This window comes from Eublepharis macularius, chromosome 9 (assembly GCF_028583425.1).
Source record: "Eublepharis macularius isolate TG4126 chromosome 9, MPM_Emac_v1.0, whole genome shotgun sequence".
In the NCBI taxonomy this organism is placed as follows: domain Eukaryota; kingdom Metazoa; phylum Chordata; class Lepidosauria; order Squamata; family Eublepharidae; genus Eublepharis; species Eublepharis macularius.
The window spans coordinates 24,062,294-24,086,609 of NC_072798.1; the positions used below are offsets into that span (position 1 = coordinate 24,062,294).

Here is a 24,316-nt window from a genome sequence, read left to right on the forward strand (position 1 = left end):
AAGAGTTTTTGAGACCCCCCTGTTGCAGAGAGCAGAACTATCAGTTCTCTGCTCTCTAACAAGAGAAGGGTCCCAAGCATCTTGTGTCTTCACCTTTTATAGGTGGAAAATCAAAGGAATGCATAGTTTGACACCATCATCAATTACACAAACTTTGTTCTGATGACACAAATCTAATGAAGAATTTCACAAAAACATTAACCAGGACATCCTCTACATTTGAAACAGACTTCTTCTTTGATATGCAATTAGTTACATCATAAATTACAAAGGAATGTTCAGTTTTTAACCAGCCATAACTTGGGATGGTCTGTCCTTTCCAGCGATAAACTGTTCACCTTGCTCACCAAAAGACCCTCTGAAGGCATTAACAATCAGCAACTTTTGTGGCTTTATCTGGTTTCAGTCACACAAAGTGAAACCTTCTGCCTGCTCTCAGGAAAGAGAGGTCATTGAACAAGGAGAGAGCCTTTGGAAGATCTCTATGCCATGCTGAAGCTAGTTCCATATTACAAGCATAGGCCTGGTTCCGGCCCAATCCCAAAATTCTGACCACAGAAGGCTAAGTGAGAAAGTAAAGAGAATGAAAGATAATGCAAGGAGGAGGCCTGGGGATCTGAGAGAGAGTGTTATCCTGGGGACATGGTCAAATGGGGGAGGGGGGGGTAGCAGACAACCAAGGAGAGGAGAGTTAGGAGAGGAGCTTTGGGAGAGACAAAGGGAGGCTCTATGGCAAGAATTGGGAACATTGCCAGAGCAAAGGGGAGGAAGAATATGGGAACTATGGGCCACAGAGGGAGAAAGAGGGATAGAGTAAGAAACAGATAGAAATTAGATCATGGATATCAATCTTGAAGAGTGCATGTTGTCTCAGTGGTGAAGGCAGGTTTAGGTGGAAAAAACCTAACCCAAAGTGTATAGCTAAATCCCAACGTTTATATACGTAATTTCTTACTTTTACGGGTGTGTGTCCTCTGATAATGAGGTCAAATTAAGTTCTCATATTGGCTATTTCAAGATCCAAGAAACTTATTTCCTTTGCTAATAATTGTTTGAGGCAAAACTAAAACATAATGACTGATAATTGCTTACAGTTATGTTGGGATTCTGGAGATGAGTTTTTGCTCTTGTGATTAATTCAGGGAGCAGACCAGTTTGTCTCTTTGTCTTAAGAATCACAGAAGACTTGAAGGAATTTTTGTCTTGTGATGCTTCAAACATTGGCCAATCTTACATGGCTTTGAACTTTCTGGCAAAATGATGTCACACTTTGTTTTGCATTTTAATGAATTTGGGTAATTTATTTTCTCTGAGTCTAGTCAAGTGTCTTTTTTCCTGGCCTTCTGGCATCTGTTTTCTGGATCTGAAAGTGAATATGCTTAACTGAACCTTTTTCTATGTTCTGGGGCAGCCCGAGGCCCTAGATAATGATAGGGATGCTGGTACAACGTAAAATGATGACTGTTTGCATTGAGAGAATAGCTCACACTTGCGGTACAGGGATGAGAGTGGAGGTGGAGAGTGCTGTCAAGTCATAGCTGACTTATGGCAACCCTGGAGGGGTTATCATGGCAAGAGACTAACAGAGGTGGTTTGCCATTGCCTGCTTCTGCAATTCTGACCGGTGTTGGAGTTCTCCTATCCAATTATTAACCAAGCCTGACCCTGCTTAGTTTTCAAGATCTGACAAGATTCGGCTTGCCCGGGTAGGAGACCCAACATTGCAATGACTGAAAAAGGCTACAGCTGCATTTGGGCACAACAACAAACAGAACAAACCTTGAACAAAGTCTGCTGCTATAGTTGCTTTTCTTATCCCATCACGTGTGGAGTGCAATTGAAGCTTTCTTGATTTGGAAAAGTTCCTGGGTGAACTGGACATTGTTTATTCCTCACAAACCATCATAATTATTGATTTAATTTAAATTTATTACCCTGCACTGTGGGTACGTCACTCAGGTGCGTTCATTTGGACATTGCAATGAATTGGAACTTGATTCAAAGCTTTCTAAATCTGGAAGCTTTCCGTTATGCTCCATGTGAGAGGGGAAGCAGCAAGGCAAGGTATGAATGTAGCAACAGGCAGGATAGACATTTGTTTCTCCATGGTGTGTGAATGCAGCTTTGTATTTCCTTCTATTTCAATAAATTAGTGGATGGTTAAGACTGCTGTTGTTGAACAAAGAGGGTCCAAATTTGACTACTATATCTAAATTGTAGAAGGGTAAGTGTCATTGACTCTTGGCTTGTTTTTTTACTATTTAAATTCTCTTCTCTCCACCAAAGGTGCTTAGAAGCCATTAGGAATATAAAGAATAATCAGATATTAAAATCATATTTTTTTTTAAAAAAAGCAAAACCAACAGAAAGCCTAGATAAAGAAATACATCTTTCACTGGAAATTGAGCTGAGACAAAACGTAGAACACGAACCTAATTCTTGGACATTTCGGTTTTCCATTCCTGTTACAGACCTTACACGGGGAATGTTTTCTTAAGAAACTTGAGATAGAAATTAATTAAATCAAAAGGACTTCCAAGCATGGCTCATTGCTGCCCATATGACCAAAGCAGCTGCTTTGAGTGTAAAAATCAGCTGGTGGTAGCAATATGGGAGGAGGCATAACTTAATATCTGTTGTTGTTGCTTCTCAGACCAGTGCCACCATCAGCTGGTTTGAACATGGGCTACTTATGTGCTCACCATTGGCCCACTGTGGGAGGCAGTAAATAATAACAACATTTGATTTATATACCGCCTTCAGGACAACTTAATGCCACACTTTGATAGCAGAATTTAGGAGATGGTGTAGTGCAATTGCAGAAGAACAGTAAACCCCTTAACTCACAATACCCAGCCCACTCCTGAGTAGCTCCAGTGCAGGTTTCAGTGCAGGCCCTGCAGTAGGGCCTGCGCCCTTTGGAGCCTGTCTGCCTACATGAGGGCCTGTCTACTCTGGAGCTTGTGTCGGATCCTGCCTGCACTGGAGCTACTCAGGGGTGGACCAGCTATTGTAAATTATGGGTGTTTTTTAGGTTTTGTTTCTCCTGAATTAAGGGATTACTTTTTGGTTTCCCCTAGGTTAAGGTGTAGTGGGATTTGGGGGTGACCAAGGATCGAGACCAGACAGAATCTTAGGAAGGAATGGAGTTTATTAGCCGGCAGGACCCAGTGTGACTAGAGCCACAAAGAACTGAGTCCCAGCACAAGGAAGCAACTTCCCTAATATACAGTTTCGCTAGGCATAACATACAGATACATCACATGGTATGGTTACCCACTAACTATTGGTTACATTTCGCTTTAGCTTCATTCCCACCATATACAGTTATTCCTTTGCTTACCTGTTCATTTCCTCTTTGCACTTTTGCTTAGCTTCTCATTTCCTCTTTGCAAGCGTAGCAATTTGTTCTGTTGACTTTAGCTAACAATAACTGACAAACATCTGGTAAATTTCCACAGTCTTGGGCGTTGCCCAGCTTCATTTGAACAGAGTTAGATTTTTCACTAAGAACAAGCTGACAGGGAGAACAAGCTGACAGAGATAAGATATTGATCATAACTATTGGCATTATTAGCATTTAGCAATTTCCCCAGCTACATTTCCCCCCTTTTCGGCCTTGACAGCATAGCAGAAGAGGCCGAACCCAAACTGCTAATAAAGTAAATCACCCCTCTAGTCTCATGTATTCCCCCTCCTCCTCATCTGGTGGAGAGAACTCCAAGCTACGCATCTTAATTAAGCGCACCCTTTCAGGCGACAGTGAGGTGACTGTCATTAACTGAGCCGCAGGTGGGGACCCTTTGTAGGGTGGAGGTGACACTGGAGTTGCCAACATTGTCATATTTGAAACAGTTGACTGTATTAAGCGTATAATGCAAGGAATACAGCAAGGGAGAAATATAAAACCAGCCAGAGCACACCCCACCAAGAGCAAAACTTTCCTCCACCAGCCTCCCCCAAAGATACAATCCCACCAAGCAACGTCCCAGGCAGATTTCCATGTTTGCACAGGTACATGGGCTATTTTGCAAATATTTGAGGCCATGTGTCGCGCACAGGGCTGGGCACTGCAGGCAGGAGGCTCACTGGTACTGCAGGGCTGAACACAACAGGCAGGAGGTCAGTAGTCCAGAAGGCAGCAAACCAGGGTCAAGAAGTCAGGCTAAGTGTCAGGACCAATATGCCAGTCAGAGGGAGAAGCAGGCAGAAGGGTAGTCAAAAGGCAGGCCAGGGTCAAAGTCCAATCAAGCAGTAGAGCAAGGCGCAAGGCAAGAGCGTCCAGGCGTAGGGCTCTGGAAGCAGGGAGTGGCGAGCTGATTTGCTTCCACGCTTGGTTTCCTCGGCGTCTCCCTTTTATGCTGTCCTAATGAGGAACAGCTGTTGCCTCTCTCTCTAACAGCTCCGCTCGGTGCTGTGCCTGTAAACAGCCACTCCTTCGTCTCTCCAGCAGAGCTGTCTTATCTCTAAGTTTCCTCCTTTCAGCTGGCCCCAGGTGCTCGGGTTTCGCTTTTGCTCTGGGGGAGTCTTTGTCTCTTACAGCCTCTGTGGTGATTTCTGGCTGTTCTTGCTGAATTCCCTCTGGAGCAGCAGCAGTGGTTTCTGACTGCTCTTCCTCTCCAATAGTTTCTGCAGGGGCTTCTGGCTCTAGAGAAGATCCTGCTGGCCCTTCCTGCTCATCTTCTGAGGCAATAGGTAAGGTGGCCAGTCGAGGCTGGGGCTGACTCATGACACTATGTCTGTAACTGCTTGCCCATTGTCATCAATACTAAGACAACAGTTGGTCAGGTTAAATTTCCCACATACACCTCCTTCCTCGGCCAGCAAATAGTCTAAGGCCAATCTATTCTTTTTTTTTTTATATAAATTTTTTATTTTTCAAACTACAAAACACTACACAGCACTACACAAGACTATCACAAGGAAAGGGGAAAGGGAAGGGACAAAGGGGGATGGAAAAAGAAGAGGGGGGGGATGACCTACAAACACTAAACACTACACTTCAATGTTTTCCCTTCATACTGTCATAATACAAAAATAGCTCCATAGGATAATGATGGAGTGGTTAATCATACAGAGAATAAGCATTTCAAATTCTGATTAAACTTTCCTCCCCCTTCTAGGTCCCGGACGCAATTCTCTCTGTGCAACCGCTGTTGCGGTGCTCTCCTCCTCCTCCCCCCCCTCCGGCTTCTCCTTTTCTTCGTTCTCGGTGCAGCAGAATTCCGGGTTTTTATCCTCAAAATCCTTTAGTTGATCTTCTGATAGTATCTTATAGGCCTGATCTTTATATCTAAACCATATTCCTTCCGGGAATAACCATTTGTACTTTATTCCATGGTCCCTCAGAAGAGCTGCAAACTTTTTATACTTAAAACGCCTTTTCCGGACTAGAAATGGAACGTCCTTCAAAATCTTGACTTTCAAACCCATAAAGTCCAAATCCGCATTGTATAAGTTATATAGGATGGTGTCCCGAATCTTTTTAAATGAAAAGTCAATAATGATCTCACGAGGCAACTGTCGCTTTGTTGCATATTTTGAAGAAGCCCGACGGACCTCCAAAATGGCGCTTTTAACCTCTTCTTTAGTCGTCCTCGCGGGTATCGCCAATAGTTCCGAGACCACCTCCCACAGATCCTCATTTTCCTCCTCTTTCACGTTTTGGAGACGCAAAATTGTCTGCGTTCGTTCCATCTGTAGCCCGATCAGCTGGTTCTCAACCAACTTCAGCTCCTTTTTTGTAGCCTTCACAAGTGACGCACTTTCCAGAGCAGACTTCTCTGCCCCCCCCGCTACTTCCTTAATGGTTTTCACTTCGCTTTCAATTAAGCCCACCCTTTGATCAGTTTCGTTCAGCTTGTCAACAAAGGGTTTTATGGCTTCCACCACCGCCCTGCGCACCAACTCTTCGAGCGACTCTCCCTTCAAAGTAGCCGAGATTGACTTACCGAGAGCGGGACTTTTCTTCTTTGCTGCCATTTGGGGGGGGGCGCCAACAAAATTCTGGAACTCACCGAAGGGGAAGAACGAGTCTTCTTCAGATCAACCTCTCCTTCACGAACGCTTGTAGAACAGAAGGGATTCGCTTGTTTACGGGCTTCCGCCTGTTTCTTTTATTTGCCGTTTCTTGTTGCCCGGCGGCACTCGAGGCGCCGCGCATGTCTGCCGGCCTCCATAGGGACAAACGGGCAATCCCCCCCCCGCATTAATTTCGGGGAGTTCTTCCCGCAGCGTCCCGGACCCTGGCTCCCTCCCTGGGAGTCCTGGGGGCTAATCCTTGCGGATCAGCCGCCCGGTCAGGGTGCCCGGTCGTTTCCTCCCAATCTATTCTGATAGATGGCAACTCTCATTTGGGTTTGCTGCCGAGCCAGAAGCTCAAGAGCCATAGCAGTTTGGTTAGTGATGATTTCAAGAACTGCCTGAAGGCGGATTATGCGATTTAACATGTAAACAGGTGTCCGATAGCCCCAAGACCCATCTTGTGCCCAAGTAGCAGGGCCATAGTACTCTATTATGCGTTGTGCAGGCCATTCATCTCCCCACTGTGAACCTCCAATGTCCACTGAGCGTTTAGGACGCTGCAGGTCATCAAATAAGGGTATACCCAGTTCGCCACCCTTTCCCTTTGGCAATAAAAAGAACCCCGGCCGGATTGTCCCTATGTTGCATGACCTGGCCCATCTCCTGGAGAGCCGGGAATAGGCAGTCGACCCACATATCCAGTAAAGACCTTCTGGGGCTTCCCAGGTGAGGGAAAGGGGTCTCCCAGTATGGCTTCAGAAAGGTATGATTCACCCAAGGATTTTCTGTTGGGGGTGTCCGCATGTTAGTGTTATTTATCCAGGTGGGTGGTGTTAAGCTTGTGGAGACTGTCAAGGCCAACTGACAAGGGGTTTTGCCGACCTGGGAAGTGTAATTGGCACCTGGAACCCGGGTGAGGCAAAAGGTGCCTTCGATTGGGGAGGCTAGGGCCCAGCTGCGAGGCCGTGCCCTAGGGGTTGCCTGTACTGTGTAGTTTCATTGAGCCAACATGTCGGGAGTCACTTCCAATGCTACCCAAGGCCACTGCTCACTCATTAGGGCCCTCCACACACCCAGCAGTCCGAGACATTTAAAGAAGAAGCTATTTATTCAGCAAGAGTTAAAAAGAGATTTCTCCCAGGAGCTGGGATAGGCACATCAGGGGCTAATTCCTGGTACAGAGAAGAGTACACTACAATTGGGGGTTTGGTAGTAGCTTTAGGCACTGGCTGTTCGGTAGCGGCAGGGGCCCTAACTCAAACAGCTGGAAAACATACCTAAGGGATACAGGGACATCCCTCCACCGTACCAGACCAGGACCATCCTAGGTTCTGAGCCATAACATATTTTGTTTTTCCATAGTAACACGGTTTGGCAAGATGCCTGTGATAACATTTTGCATCAACCGAGACCTCTGAGTAGAATGTCCGGACTCCCCGCTTGAGGCAATAGCAGTTACTACACCTCTGTGGACGAGTGGGTATAAGGAGGAGGAGGAGGCAGCATGCAATTAGGACAAGGGATGATGGCATAATGTTGGCAGTTACAGATAGGGCAAGTTTCAATAGCTAGTCGATTGTCTAACCTGTACCTACAAAGGCAGTAAGAGACAAACGCTATCCACACGCCAAGTATACAACCAGTGATGATAAATGGGATTCAGATTACTGCCAGGGAATGACATGGAACTCTCCTGACGATCTAATCTTCAGCTGTGGGTAGACTAGCCAGCCTCCGGAGTGACTAGACCAGAGCTTTCTTCGGCTGTGGAACCAGCAGCGTCCGGAGTGCTCGGGTTCAGGGCCACTGGAACCGTTGCCTGTGAATCTAGCCATTTCCGGTAGGCTGAGATCCAGAGGACACCTTCTTCAGGCGGAGACGGTTTTGTTTCCCCTGCCACAAGAGAGTGCTGTATGCCTCCCCACCCCAGTAAAAACCTCTTTATCTTGCCAAAGTATCATGTTTCAAGTGAGTTTCCTTTGACTTCCCAAATCCTTGGAAGAACTGGTGCCTCTGGCAGAACAGATGGTATATGATAACCTAGAAAGCTGTGTTCAGAAACTGTACGGTCATTCAATCCATTGCCATGCTGTGTGGTTCTTGAAGGTCTCTCAGAGGCTTCCAAAGAGGAACCTTTGGGATTTCCTCCAGTTTTGTGCTTTTTCTCTTTGACAACACTCATATTGCAAGAGGGAAGATTTCTGAGTAGTTTAATGTAGTTCATGGATGGGCAGCATACTGTTGTGAGCAGAACATTCCCCCTCCCCAAACCTTCAACAGAGTTTTGCTACTATTGTGTTAGGTGCCATCAAGTTGCTTCGAATTTACAGCAAACCCACTATTAAACAGTGTGAAATGATGCCCTGCAGTATACTGTTAGTCACTTAGCTTTTTGTTCACAAGTCCTTGTCTTAAGGACAAATCTCCTCCCAGTGACCAAGGAAAGGTTTAGCGTATTAGAAAATTTTGTTTTTCTAATTTAGCTCCTTAGTTTGCCATAAATATATGTGTAATGCTCCAGATAACTCTTGCCAGGCAGATTCAGAATTATAAAAGGGACATGATGATCCATATAATACCATTTATTAGGACCACCTCACTTTTATTTAACCGTGTGGGAGATTTTGTGTTCACCAGAATTCTTCCTCAGGCTGGATGTTACAAAAAAATTGCTTAGAAATGGCTTTGGGAAGCGAGAATGGCTCAGAGTCAGGACATAGTGTTAAATCCTGTTAAAGCCTGAATTGTGTGTTACATTCAAACCAGATTCAAATGGAGCGGGTTTCAATTTACTCCAGTCAAGAGGCAGTGAATTATTACTCTTCATAGCAAAAACAAGGCCAGCAATGAACTGTGTTAATTTTTTCATTGTTATGGATGACTCTGATAAGGCCTGATTCATATATAGTTGTGCACTTAAGAAGCCCAGTTTAGTTAGATTTCCGTTTAAGTGCTGGCAAGGTACACCTCAATAATGTCTCAGGTTAATTATGGATACAGTACACAAGTAATATTGCTAGGGAATCTCTGCTTCCATTTTAATCATTTATTAAAATGTGGTAGTAGAAAATGCTGTCAAGTCATTTGCATGCCTCCTAGAATTTTCAAGGCAAGAGACTAACAGAGGAGGTTTGTCATTATCATCCTCTGCAACCCTGGTCTTTATTGGAGGTCATTCATCCAAGTACTAACCAAGGCAAACCCTGCTTAGCTTCTGAGATCTGATGAGACTGGGCTTGCCCGAGCTATCCAGGTCAGGGCTTATTCCGATATAACTGTTACATTTTTAGCATTGTCTGAATCAACTGAAAACTATACCATCCATTATGTTATATAGATAATTAAAGGAAAGCAATTATAAGAATCCATAAAAGTATGTTATCCAAAGGTAAGCAGGTAACAAGCATGGAGCTGCTTCTAAGAAAAAACTCTTAATCAGTTCAACTTCTAATATTTAAGGTTTTTAAAAATCATCTAACAATATCTGTCCCACTTGATGAGGGCATACGTTTTTCACTATCTAATTATCTTATAACTTCAAACACCATACAAGATTATCTATACTTGAAATGCCTTCTTAAAATATATGAAAATTGTTGGTTCATTCTTGCTACTTCTTATCTTAACAAAATCTATTTAAAAATAATGGTTACGTTTCTCATAAATACGGATATCTTTTGCCCCCCATCAGTACACCCATCTTTGAACTAGAGGGACAGGACTTGACTAACGTTAAAAACTATAGACCTATTTCCTTACTTAACAATGACTACAAGATCTTCGCGAAGATCTTGGCAGAGAGACTAAAGGGATGGTTAGCCGAGGTTATCGGGGAAGAACAAGCAGGCTTTTTACCAAACAGACAGATCAGAGATAACTTAAGGACAGTGATAAATGCTATTGAATACTACGATAGGCGTTGTGATAAGGAGGTTGGTCTCTTCTTTGTAGACGCGGAAAAAGCATTTGACAATTTGAACTGGGACTTTATGTTTGCCACTATGGAACAGCTACAAATGGGAGAAAGATTCATAAGAGCAGTTAAAGAAATTTATAGAGACCAAAGTGCAGCAATTGTGGTAAACGATGAGGCGACTAAGAAATTGACTATAGGTAAAGGCACAAGACAAGGTTGCCCGTTGTCTCCGCTGTTGTTTATTTTGGTATTGGAAATTTTGATGATACAGATTCGAGAAGATAATGCAATCCGCGGAATAAAGATAAAGGACTTTTCCTATAAGGTCAGAGCATTTGCAGACGACATAATGTTAATTGTGGAAGATCCAATCGAAAACATGCCTACGGTGATGGATAAAATTAAAGAGTTTGGAGAGTTGGCGGGTTTTTATGTAAATAAAAAAAAATCAAAGATATTATGTAAAAATATGACTAAACAAAAACAACAGTTATTAATGGAAATAACTGATTGTGAAGTAACAAGTAAGGTAAAATATTTGGGAATTGAACTGACTGCAAAAAATATAGATCTATTCAAGAACAATTATGAGAAACTATGGACTCAAATAGAGCAGGATTTGATTAAGTGGAATAGACTGAATTTGTCATGGCTGGGAAGAATTGCAGCAGTCAAGATGAATGTTTTGCCAAGAGTGATGTTTTTGTTACAGACAATACCAATTATCCGGGACTCTAAACAATTTGAAAAATGGCAGAGGAAAATATCAGACTTTGTGTGGGCAGGCAGGAAGCCTAGGGTGAAAATGAAAGTGTTGCAGGATTCAAAAGAAAGGGGTGGAATGCAACTGCCCAACCTGAGACTTTGTTATGATGCAATCTGTCTGGTACGGTTGAAAGAGAGGATAACGCTGAAAAATCGCAAATTACTGGCCTTAGAGGGATATAAAAAACTGTTCGGTTGGCATGGATATTTATGGTATGACAAAGTGAAAGCAGACTCTATGTTTTTGCACCATTATATTCGGAGAAGCCTCTTCACAGTTTGGAAGAAACATAAAGATTACCTACAGGGAGGAACTCCCTCCTGGGTGGTTCCATATGAAGCAATTGATCCAAGAACGGTTGATAATGAACAACAGTGTTTAACGTATAAGGAGATAACTCAAATAGAATTTTCTAAAATAAGAATAAGGTCACAACAAGAGTTGTCCCCAAACTACAATTGGTTTCAATACAGACAAATTAGAGATCTTTATTATTCGGACTGTGCGAAGGGAGGAATAAGAATGGAGAATTCAGAATTAGAGAAAGTAATTTTACAAGAAGATAAAAAGGAAATCTCAAAGGTTTATAAAGTACTGTTAAAATGGTATACTGAAGATGAGGTAGTTAAAGTGCAAATGGTGAAGTGGGCTATAAACTTTAATAAAGAAATAACAATGGAGGCATGGGAATACTTGTGGAAAAATACCTTGAAGATTACGACATGTACTAATATTAAAGAGAATGTCTATAAAATGATCTACCGTTGGTATCTGACACCAAAGAAAATTGCGCTAGGGAATCTGAATATGTCTAATAAATGCTGGAAGTGTAGAAAGCATGAGGGATCTTTGTATCATATGTGGTGGACGTGTGAGGTAGCTAGGCAGTACTGGGGGGAAATAACAAAAGTAATGAGTGAGATTTTACAATTTCAAGTTAATAAGAACCCAGAACTCCTGCTACTGAACTTGGGAATGGAGGATATCCCAGCACAATATAGGACATTGTTATTTTATATGACAGCAGCAGCTAGACTTTTGTATGCGCAGAAGTGGAAAGTACAAGAAGTGCCAACTATCGAGGACTGGACCTACAAATTGCTGTACATGGCGGAGATGGATAAAATGACAAGAAAACTGAGAGACCTTGACCCAGGGCAGTTTAACAAGGACTGGGAGAAGCTGAAACAATATCTGGTGAAAAAATGGGAGGTGGGAGGAGAACTGTGGCAGTTTGAAAATTACTGAAATATAATATAAGAAGAGGGAAGTGACTATACCGGGGTGGAGAGTTAACAGAATAATTCTAAGCAAATATCATATTTAATTATTATATAGAGTATTAGTAGTGCTATTAATATAAGAATTATAAGGATAATAGACTAGTATACGGAATGTGGATTTAATAGACTGTCTTATGTTAAATGGATATATATTGACTATTTTTGTTAGATAGCTTTACAATGGTGAAATAAGATAATTAAGATAGATGGGATATGTAAAAGGAAGTAAAGAGCAACATATAGAATATAAGTCAAATTGATTGATTTATCATGAATGTATGCAATGTTTATAGAAGTATTAGAAGATATGTATAACGAGGGGCAAATTGTTTGTCCCGTACTGAAGGGACCAGAAAGAATAAGATAGAGTATAGATTATTAAAATGAATATTATTAGTATCATTGAAGAAGATAGGTTAAGAGACTATTATTCATTTGTAAGGGAAGGAATTAGAAATAGCACAATTATGATAGATAAGCTTAGAAGAATTTGAAAGTATATTTTAACAAATGTATCAAAGTCGATATGAGTAAAGCGAAAATAGAATGAGGGGTTGGAAAACTGTTGGAAGTCAATAAAAAGGGGGGGGGGGAAAGGGAGGGGGTTAGAATTGGAAAATTTTAGGGAATGTGATTGTAAATGATATGGACTGTTTCTAATCCAATAAAAATTTTTACAAAAAAAAAAAGTACACCCATCTTTGAACTAATGTTCACTTCTGTGAAGCTTGTACATGCTTGCCATTCTCAGATGCTTCCACACCTGAGCCTCAACACATATTATCTATTGATATGGGTTAGATGGTTTTTAATCTATACAAGGCCATATAATTGTGATACTTATTTGGTTCTTTCCAAGGCTATTTTATTCCATCTCTCTAAACTCCCTTTTGGCATTGTTTATTGAGGTATTGACTGTTATTCCTGGGAATCTACATGGACAAAATCACATGGAATGGATGCTGTAATAAGGAAAGGGATTGGGTGAAATTGAGTAAAAATGCCTGGATCCAACCCTCTGGCTAACATGGGAATTGACGTGAACAAAGAGATACCCATGCTAGCTGGTGCCTGTTTCTTGAATTACTTGTTCTCCAACTTCTTGTTAACAGCTATGGTAAAATCCAACACCTCTGGTCCAAATAACCTAACATTATCCTGTCAAAACATAACAAGTAAATAAGGCCATACAGAAGGACAGAGTACTTGGATCCTCTGACCTCTTTCTCATCCAAACTAATCAAAAGTAATGGAAGTAATCTTTCATTAGGTCAACCAAAATGTCACAAAACAGAGTACATAACAAAACTATATGCAGACTGTTGAGTTCTCCAAAACTCTTCGTAAGATCGATGTTCTGTACACAAAGGTCCTTAGACCAAGCACAAGGGAGGAGAGACAACATGGTGATTTAGATTATGGTGGCATAATCCCTGTATCTGCACATTCCAGATGCTTAAAATGGACTACAGCATTTCCATCTAAAAACTACAGATGCTGAATATTGTACCATGCTCTCAACCATTGAACTATGTTCTTATAGCCGAGAAAATTGTTAATTGCTACACGCAGCTAATATAGCCAATAGTTACGATCAATGCCAACGGTTATGGTCAATATCTAATCATTTTCAGCTTGTCTCTTTCAACAGCCTGTCCTTTGCCCAAATTTAACACTGTCCAAATGAAGCTGGGCAACACCCAAGACTGGAAATTTACCAGACATTGTCTGTTATTCTTAGCTAAATTCAGCAGAACAAATTGCTTAACTTGCAATGAAGAAACAGAGGCTAAGCAGAGTGCAAAGAGGAAGTGGCAACGGAATTGCTAAACATGGTAAACTGTATAACTGTATGTGGTAAGATTGCAGCCACAGCCAATTGTAACTGTTAGCTAGTGGGTAACCCCCCCCCCCACCCTCTGTGATGTAACTGTAAGCTATGTTATATCAGAAAGGTTGCTTCCTTATGCGGGGACTCAGTTCTTTGTGACTTTAGTCACGCTGGGTCCTGCCGGCAAATAAACTTCCATTCCTTCCTAAGATCCTGTCTGGTCTCAATTCTTGGTGAACCCCAATTCTGCTACATTCTCTCCTCTTGTTTGTTCATGTCAAGGGTCATGGAGAATTTAACAGCGTGCATGCTGTTTTTTGATACACACTGTGTTGTTGTGATATTTTGGTTGGTCCTAATTTAAAAAAAACTCACAATGTCTGGAATTTTTCTGTAGACCAACAATTCTATCTACAATTTTGGTTTAGTTGAGGTATATAGCTTGTTAACATTCTTACCATGGAAGCTCTGCTTTTCACTAATTTTATTTTATTGGAGGCAAGCATGATTTCCAATAGTTGCTTCTTTTTTTGTTGCAAGCTTAGCAGCTATTGTGGAACTTCAGATTAAATTCTTAACACAATGGCTGTTTCCACTGAGATATTTTTCTCCACGTGGAGAGCAGAAAGCACCTATACAATCTGTGACATTCCCAGGGCTTTCCCCTTTAAGCTAGAGGAAAAGTAAACCCATTTTATTCTGTCTCAAAGGGGGCAGAATGTGAAGTAGTTGTGAAGGAGTCTCCATGTGGACACTCCCACTGTCTCCACTACTTGGAGGAGTATGTGATGCTAAGATGCACTTTCAGAATGGGGTAGGACAGCTTGCTACTGTGAGCCATTCCTCCCCTTTAAGCCCTTTAAAGGTTTTTCTCTTTCTTCTATTACAACATGGTTCAGTAGGGAAATAGAAAGTGTAGGGAGGGGGGAGTTCAGGGTTTGGAGCCCCTGGCACGAAGGGGGATGGGGACATGGCAGCAACAAGTGAGCAATACTGAAACAGCTATGTGTGAGTATGACGTTCCTGCATATTCCTACCTATTTCTGTAGCAGGCTATCTCGTTCCCAAGAATTGAGATCAGACAGAATCTTCAGGAAGGAATGATGTTTATTGCCGGCAGAGCTCAGTGTGGCTACCGCCACAAAGAACTGAGCTGCTCATTCATTCACAGTTCCTCAATTTATACATCCAGCATATAGACACATCACATGGTGTTGGTATCCGGGTAAGCTAAGCTCATTTCATATAAAATACATCTGTTTTCTCATTTAACAGCGAGGCACTTCAACTGACATTTTAGATAAACATGTCTACATTGATTCTGCTTTCACTTTGAGTGCAGGCTATTTTAGATAACAAGATCCTTATCATCAAGATCATTGCTCCAGACATGACCTTTTCTCAGTGTGGCGTAAATTCAGACATATTCTCATAAACCATCAGTCTTATACTTCTAAGCAGTCTATTCTAAGATATACAATGCTTCAACTTCTCCTTTTCCCAAGCTACTGGTTTCCTGTTTCAACAGTATCTGGCTGAATCAGCTTGATCAGAACAGTATTATAACACTTATTAGTTAATAAAACAATTTCCTCGGTCATAAAACAACTTCCTTGGTCTACATAAATTCAATTAGCTAAGAATAACAGACAATATCTGGCACATTTCTTCAGTCTTTGCCCAACTCCATTTGGACAGTGTTAAATTTAAGCAAGAGACAAGCTGTTTGAAGCAAGCTGAAAGTGATTAGAGAGTGACCATTGTTCATAACTATTGGCTATATTAGCTGCGTATAATAATTTACCAATTTCCTCGGCTACATTTCCACACTATTTGCTGCCACTGTCGTTTTCATGACCCCCTCGCCCCTGATTCAGCCTTAGTCTGCCATGCTTCACCAGCCTGAATAGATTCTGATTTCACTGCTGTTTCTAAGTTTTGATGATGTTTCTTTTCCTGTTCTCTTGCATTCTTTTTGACATTGAGCCAGATGCTACTATGTATTGCTTCCAGGCTTGGCCAGGGATGACTTCCAGGCTGTAAGTTTTTGAAAATCGTACCTATGTTGGTTCTAGCTGCTAACCTAAAGGAGTACTTCTACTAAAAATCTAATTTGGTTTTTGTTGAGCCAAAAAGTATAACCAGTGCATGCCTATAGGTTCGACTGATTAGCTTCCTATGGGCAGTGGTGGTTAAGAGCTAACACAGACAAATGATTTCCCTACACTGAAATGGTTGTGAGAATAGGCTCTCATTCTTTTGATAGCAACATATAACCTTTTTTATTCAAGAAAGCTTGTGAAAATGTTGCTGTCACAAACTTTGTAAAATTATGCACGTGGAGGCTGGAGCATGAAATCAAAGGTGTTTGACTGCAGCACTGTACAACTCAAATAACCCCAAATTATTCACTTAAGTATCCTCTTTGCTCTAGAGTACTGTAGCATAAGATCCTGTTTGCGTAACTATCACATAGCCCACAGAAAAAAATCATTTGTGTTGGATTTCAGCCTCTCTCCAGAAATAATTTACGGAACATTTTATTCCCATTTTGAGTTATACAGCTTGCATATGCCCTCAGGGAATAGCAATAACTTCGTCTACTTCTCTAGGACAAACATGGGACTCTAGCAATCAGATGTTTGGTCTAATACAGACTAGAAGCAATGCTATGCATTACAATGTAAACCTTCACTTAGATACCATTCTCCATGGAGCTCACACTTTATACCTCAGTTCCCTTTGACTAAAACCTCAGAGCTCATTATCAGTTTGGCGCTTCCCGTGAAACTGCAAACAAATTCTTGGCTCTCATGATCAAATTTAATTGCTCCTTCTGTGACTTTCCTCAGCCATCCTCAAGGAAAACAAAAAATCAGAATGTGTAAGGAAAATGACAGTAAGGCAAATAATGAGAAATGTAGCTGCTCCACTGTAATGTTTTTTAAAAACGTATTATTCTACGCCAGGCAAGCTGTTTATTTTTAGTCATTCTCAACAGCCAGAGTCAGTCAGCATGCAGGAAGAGGACATGGTGTCATTCAGAGGTCAGACAGTGGTATCACCCTTTCATTGTGATGGTCAAATCCACCCTTAAGCTTCAGGATTCAATGAGGTTTTTTTGTTAGCTGACAGATGCTTTAGATATGAACATGCAGATGCTTGTACATAATTACAGCTTGCCTGTGTGTTTTTTTAAAAAAATAAGCAGATAATTTTTATTCACCTTTTGTTCACCTTGTGTGAAATATGCACTATTTCTCTAATCACCTATGTCCTTGCAGCCAGCACTAACCTTTTTTTTTATATTTGAAAAACAATTTTCTTCCAAGCTTGAAATAAAGTTTATTCTGGGGGTTTAAAAGCTCCATTTAAACAGAACTCTAGAATGACTGTGTCAGCATTTTAGAAGGATTGCTTTAAACACGGCCTATTTCTCAGTTTGACTAAGCCATGAGGGTGAAATATAAAATATTAGAATACTGATTATACTTTGAGTTGTTATTTCTATTCTAAATGTGATTGCATATACGGTTTTGGAGTTGTATTGTAATCATAGATATATAGGCTTGCATAATTTATTGCCAAGACAACAGCCTCTTCTAGAGTTCAGTTTTAAACAGTGGTGTAATGTTTATCAGAATGAGGAATATTTAACATAATGCCCTTGCTGTTCTTTTATGCAAAGAGAAAAGATCATCCTCTTCATGAACTTTGGTATTATTTATTGTTTGTTAATAGGGACAGTAGGCACAACTTAATGACTCAACATTGAAACAGGACTATTCCCAAAGTATTTGGATTGCCAGTTATCTGGAATGATTCCTGAGTCACCTCCCCCCTGCCCCACCTCAACCATGTGCTATGGTTAAAACTAAAAATTGTCTTTCTTGACTTGGTAAAATGTCTGTAGGTTTAACAGAAATTTTCTTCTGCTATTAAGAGTACTGGTTTAGATTTTATTGTTGCAGAATGGGTGCAGATATTTGCTTGTTTTGGAAATCACATTAAAACTGCTCAACCAGTCCATATGTAAATAAATGATCTGCATATTATGCTACCTTTATCATTATTTATTCTACCCCTTTTAGGTGTAGTGGTTAGGAGCGGCAGGACTCTCATCTGGAGAACTGGGTTTGATTCCCTACTCCTCCACTTGAAGCCAGCTGAGTGACCTTGTTTCAGTCACTCAGCTTCTCGGAGTTCTCTCAGTCCCACCCACCTCACAGGGTGATTGTCGTGAAGATAATAATAACACACTTTGTCAACTGCTCTGAGTTGGTGTTAAGTTGTCCTGAAGAGCTGTATATAAATCGAATATTATTATTATTATGCTTGCGTTTGTCATAACCTTTATGATGTTGAGACTGAGAGGAGTTAGAAGCAAGCAGGGTTAAGGGAGGTTCAAAGAGATAATACACAATTACACTAGGGGTATGCAAGGTCAGGCTGCTTCGGGTTTACCCGAAGTGGGGAAACATTCGGAATTAAGGTATTTTACTCGCTTCGGTATGCTCCGTAAATATTTGGAGTATACTGAAGTGAGGGGGGAAACTCCCTCACCCCCACCTCCACCTCCTACCCCCCCCAGGGCAACCCCCCCCACCCTCCACCCCCAGGGGCAACCCCTCCACCCGCCTGGGGAAACCCCTCCACCCTCCACCCACTTACCTGGCAGGAGGGTCTTTGACAGCTGGGTGGCAGGCTGCTGCTGCCGCAGCAGCAGCAGTGGTGGCGGTGGTGGCGGCAGCACGAGGCTGCGATGGCCTGGAGCCAGCCAATTTGGCTCTTCTGCCGCCGCACCGCTGCCTGAGCCTGTGGGGTGGTGGGGAAGGCTGCCGCCGCTGCCTCCGGCCCTTCCTGCCCCTCAATTGGCCACGGCATGGCGGCACGGCGGCAGCCATTTGAGGGGCAGGAAGGGCTTTCTCCGCCTTTTCTGGCCCTTCCTGCCCCTCAAATGGCTGCCGGCGCACCGTGGCCAATTGGGCAGGAAGGGCTGGAGGCGGCGGAGGAGGCGGCAGCAGCCGTTCCGGCCTTCCTCACCGCCCCGCAGGCTCAGGCGGCGGTGCGGTGGCATGGCAGCAGAGGAACTGGAGCCACCGCTGCTGCCGACAAGGCAGGTGGGTGTGGGGGGGCTGTGGATAGCGGTGGGGGGGATGTGATGATGTTTAAAGGGCCCTGCTGCTTCTTGCAAGCAGTGGTGGGGCCCTTTAAACTCAGCCCTGAAGCTTTCCGAATGCTTCGGAAAGCTTTGATTAGGAATTTTCGAATCAGGGCCAGCATGCTGGCCCCGATTTGGATATCCCTAATCTTTACAGATTGGGTCCAATTCGGGTAATTTACCCGAATCAGAAACCGGAAGCGCACACCCCTAAATTACACCTGTTGCAAAGATCATCGTAGTGGTCCTTTATCTTAGTACAATACATTTCCTTCTTCCGTTCAGTTATTGTATGCGACTGCCCCATTTACATGCAATGCAGTGAAGCGAACACACAGCTCCCTCAACTCCCCCCTTTGGCTCTAATGAGCCACAGTATTCTGTGACAGAGGCTTACATTCATGAGGTCTAACAGTTCCCTCTGGTACATTTGCCACATTCCAGAGCTCTTTTGTTGCCTAATCTGTTACAATGTTAACATTTTTACATTGTTTTGGGAGGCTACTTGCTCGGTATTCTTCATGCTTGCAAGGAAGGTGGAATAAAAGTCTATAATATTAACAACAACAGCAACAATAACGCGAACATTAATGAAACATTTGATTAACCTGAACCCAACAAAAAGCCAGACAATTGTATTCATCTGGGGTATACACACAGCATTCTTTTCCAGTTAAAGTACACACATATCCTTTACTAGCTAGCGTGTAGTCTAAGGCTGTTTTTTTCTGAAGCACCATCTGTCTTAGGGCTTTGAGTTCATCAGATGTAGCAGTTAAGACAATAAAGTGTACAGTTTGCCACCTATGAAATCCTGGGGTCTAGTAAACCATTATGTTCAGTGAGAACTGGAATGAAGAACTGCGAAATCAGAGGTTACATAGTTGGAAAAGTTTCCAAGAGTAAAAGAGGCTGATGTGCTCATGAAGCAGAAGATAAACTATTCATGACTTTAAATAGCTAAAACATCCTTGCAGGCTAGTTTAGGTGGGTTGCTGTGTTGATCTGCAGTAAAACAGCAGGATTTGAGTCCAGTGGCACAACCCAATAATCAGTGTAAATAGTAACAGAATCCCCAGATTTTTAATAGTAGGCCTAGCGTAGCAAACTGAGCAGAGGAAAATGAGAGAAGGAGCAGATTCTAGGACCTCAAAAGAGTTAGTGACAGCATATCCAGGACGCAGGTTGCCCGCATCGTTTCAAAGACAAGAGTCGTCTGTAATGAATTCTAGATCAAGTGGGTAATCCGGGAGACCTGTGTGGGGATGGGAGACAAAAAAGAGTCAGTAAGAGCCAGAACCTCTCTTTGTGTCTTATAAAAACTGGGGCATAGGGAGTCAAGGTGCTAGATCCACAATCAGTTAATGGTCAAAGTTGGTATTTCTCTGGCCCACAAGTCATTGAGGATGACAGTATCAGGAGGGATAACTGCTAATTCACTCAAAAGGTTCAGGTAATTCGGCAGCCATATGTATAAATGCTCCCATGGAGGATATTTGCAGAGCAGCAACATGGACATCACCCTTTAAATATATCAACTATTGCAAAATTGACTGTTCTGCATCCACAGTTGTTGCTTCCAGGAGGCTTGTGCTGTCAGGAGTCTAAGGCTGTCTTTTTCTGAAGCACCATCTGTCTTGGTTGAACTCTGTCACACATTTGCCTGTGGCCCAAAGCAGTCTGATGTAGGAGATTCTGGGTGCAGTTGTCTGTTCTGAAAGAGCAATTTCCTTTTAAAACTAAGAATTCTAGTAGTTTCCGTTTACACTATTTTTAACAAGTTCATTGGTTTGTCAGCTGTCTCCAGTGTCTGGGAGGCTCTCCTCTCCCACAGGGGATAGACATCTGTTTGAGTCTGCCTCCTGAGTCAGCCCTTTCCTTTTCAGTCTGCTGTCCTAGTACAAAATACAAGAGAACTTCATTATGTAACTTCCCTTTCTCTCTCAGTCTGTGCCAGGAAGAAGGAGGCAATTCCATGCTGTTAGTGCTCAGATTGTGTAGCAAGCCCTGAAATCTCTCCATGTTGATCTACAATATTATGATGTTCAGTTTGGAGCTACATGTGCTGCTTCTGACACATCATCTTGCTGTGTAATAAAACAGCTTTCTGTGCAGCCAGCTCCCAAACCTGTCCCCCCACCCCACCCCATAGCACTAGAATGTTTAGATTGGAGGCTGGCAGTAGTGCATAAAGAGGGATTTTTACTCCTTCCTTCTGCTGCACTAGTCAGATTTAGGGCTGCCCCACTACGCTTCCCATTATCGTTTCCCTTCTCCCTTTGGGACTTGAAATTATACTTGTTTATGTGTGGTGTCTGTAAGGGAGAAGCAGTACTACATAGCAAGCCATTTTCTTTTCTCCCAGAAAAGAAAATGTTACAGCTGCAAGACTGTATGGGTTCCCCACTGCGCATCTGGACATAGTGACTAGCACTGCACAATTGGGCCATAGTTTTCCTGGATAGGAGCTGCCAGAGAGATGGAAGGAGGGAAAGCTTAATGGAGGGTGGGGTTAAAGATAGTTAGGAAGGAGCGAAGGAAGCAGGAAAAGGGGAAAGGGTATGAGGGCTTGTAATTGTACAGCCCTTTAGAATGTCTGAAGTGCTTTACAACAGTACTAAAAGGAATGTCAGCACTGCATATAGCAGATGCTGCTAGAGAATGGATTGCCTAAGGCTACCTGTCAACAGATGCAAAGGAGGGTGGGGAGGAAACAAAAGTTTTGAACCCAGAGAATTCCTGATTGAAAGTTCTGTCACTTAATCAGTAAAGCTGTTTATATACAAGGTGAGGGATATTTGGGTGGCGGGGGGGGGCGGGGCGGGGGAAGAGTGCTATTATGACAGCAGGCTCTTTGCCCCTAACCTAAGAGTTCAGTTTCACACTCTGTGTTGATGCAGTGCCCCCAGTTTAGTTTTTTTTTTTCAGGGATGATACTTACTGCTTGTTATCCAGCAAGTCAGATGCCAGCAACCTGAGATGTTGGATGCTATTTGCCAGTGTAGCCGAGGAAATTGGTAAATTGCCACACGCAGCTAGTATAGCTAATAGCTATGATCAATGGTCAATATCTAATCATGTTCAGCTTGTTTCAAACAGCATGTCTCTTGCTTAAATTTAACACTGTCCAAATGGAGTTGGGCAATGGCCAAGACTGAAGAAATGTGCCAGACATTGTCTGTTATTCTTAGCTAAATAAGTATGTAGCAGGCCTCAAGGAAAATGTTTTATTAACTAATAAGTGATATAATATTGTTTTGATAAACTAACATTTAGAAAGAGTAAAATATAAACCTTCTTCAAAGTAAAATATAGCTGTCAAGTTGACTCAGCTAGATACTGTTGAAACAGGAAGCCTGTAGCTTGGGAAAAGGGGAAGTTATAGCATTGTGTATCTTAGAATAGACTGCTTGAAAGATAAGACTGATGATTTAGGAGAATTTGTTTGAATTTATGCCGCACTCAGAAAAGGTCATGTCTGGGGCAATGATCTTGATGATGGAGCTAAATAATGATAAACAAATTATAACCGTTAGCTAGTGAATAACCACCTTCTGTGACGTAACTGTAAGCTGTGCTATATCAGAGAGGTTGCTTCCTTATACTGGAGCTCAGTTCTTTGTGGCACTAGTCACGCTGAGCTCTGCCGGCAGTAAACATCATTCCTTCCTGAAGATTCTGTCTGGTCTCAATTCTTGGGAACACGATACCCTGCTACACCAGGTGATATTATCTCTATGCCATTGAAAAGCTTCTGCCGGTTTCAACACAGGGTGTTTTCTTTCTCTGGCTTGCTGGCAACCCTACTTGCTTCCCCTCCCTTCCCCTCATGCATACTAGATTATCTGAAAAAGACTAACATTACACTGTCAACTTCGCTTTTCCAACTTTGTTTATCTCTCTGTAGTTGAACTCCATGACAGGTTGGAACCTCTGACCTCTCATGATTTAATTAAGTGTAACAAAGGGGTGCTTTTGTGCAACAAATTCTCTGGCAACTCCGCCGGGACTCTCTAGTCCCCTCCAGTGACAGCTGCGACATGGGACTTCACCTGAAGACTCGAAAAGGTGCGCACCATCCCTGACTTGGGATTTCTCATGTCCTCAGTGAAGCCCATACAAACGGCGAGGCCAGGATGTTGGAGAGTTCCCTTAAGTTGCACAAAAGTGTCCCTTTGTTCCCACCCAATCCAGGAACAAAGAGAGGAGACAAATAAAGGCTTTGGAAAAGAGAAAAGTGTATTGCAATAGGGAACGCTGCTCAAAGCAGGCCTCTAAGTGTTCCACCAAACAAAGGGATACATGGTCTTTTATGCTACAGTGACTTCATCAAAGCATCATCTCATAGTGTGATCAGTCATTAGCCTTTACCTACACCTGGCCATCTAAGTGCTAATTGATGGGCCCTCATCCACTTCTTATACTAATTCTCGTGATATTTCTACAAGCATTGTGTGGCCTATCACATTTCTACATTGTAATTTTGCCTTGATATTGTTATTACAGATCCTTTGCTTCAGCACCATGAGCTACATGTTAGCAATCAAAAGGGGAGGGGGTGTATGCTTCCTTCTTATCACCTTCGAGAGGAATCATCTTTGGAATGCTCTTTGTCTCTGTTCCTTAGTATAGCAATGTGAAAAGCTCTCTGTTACAGCCATGCAAGATATTTGGTGCTGTTTTATATAATGGCTGCTTATGAAGTTCTATACAAGTTTATGTTTGTTCCTCAAAACTAATCTTTAAGTTGTATTGCTTATTGATGGTGATCTGGTAGTGTAATAAAGAGCAAAAAAATCTACAATATAAATGGAACAGCAGCTTGTAAAATAAATTGTATAGCTTATATTTTTTTCCTATATCAGTTTATGCTATCTCCTGCCATTGCTGTAATTGAAATAGTTATATAATTGATTCCTCTGTGTCCTTCTTTCCCCCCGCCCTAGAATAATGAAATGGTGGAGCTGCAGAGAATTCGGATGAAAGATGAAATACGAGAATACAAGTTCAGAGAGGCAAGGCTCCTTCAGGACTATACAGAACTTGAAGAAGAAAACATTACTTTGCAAAAGTTGGTTTCCACGTTGAAACAGAACCAGGTAAGCACCAGCTGGATTTTCAAGGGGCGAAATTAGAAAAAACAACAACAATAACAGTGTTCTGTGAGCAACCATAGTATCATCTCATTACTGGAGGCTAAGGAAAACAACAAGGGGATTGGAGGAGTCATAGAGATCGTCTTTTTTCTACACAAAGCTCCAGGTTCAGTACTTGTTCTCTCCAGTTAGAAGAGGGGTCTCAGGTAACAGGAGCAGGTTTGCTTTTTGGACAGCCA

The 24,316-nt window shown here is 42.2% G+C and overlaps 1 protein-coding gene across 3 annotated transcripts in view; it reads left to right on the forward strand.

The window, feature by feature from the left end:
- The window catches only part of BICD1 (BICD cargo adaptor 1), a 147,509-nt gene that overhangs the window by 74,353 nt on the left and 48,840 nt on the right, over positions 1–24,316 (forward strand). For all 3 annotated transcript variants that reach the window (XM_054989457.1, XM_054989456.1, XM_054989459.1), the window contains exon 3: positions 23,928–24,080. In XM_054989457.1, coding sequence (XP_054845432.1) covers positions 23,928–24,080 — 153 coding nt within the window. The remainder of the gene's footprint in view (positions 1–23,927; positions 24,081–24,316) is intronic.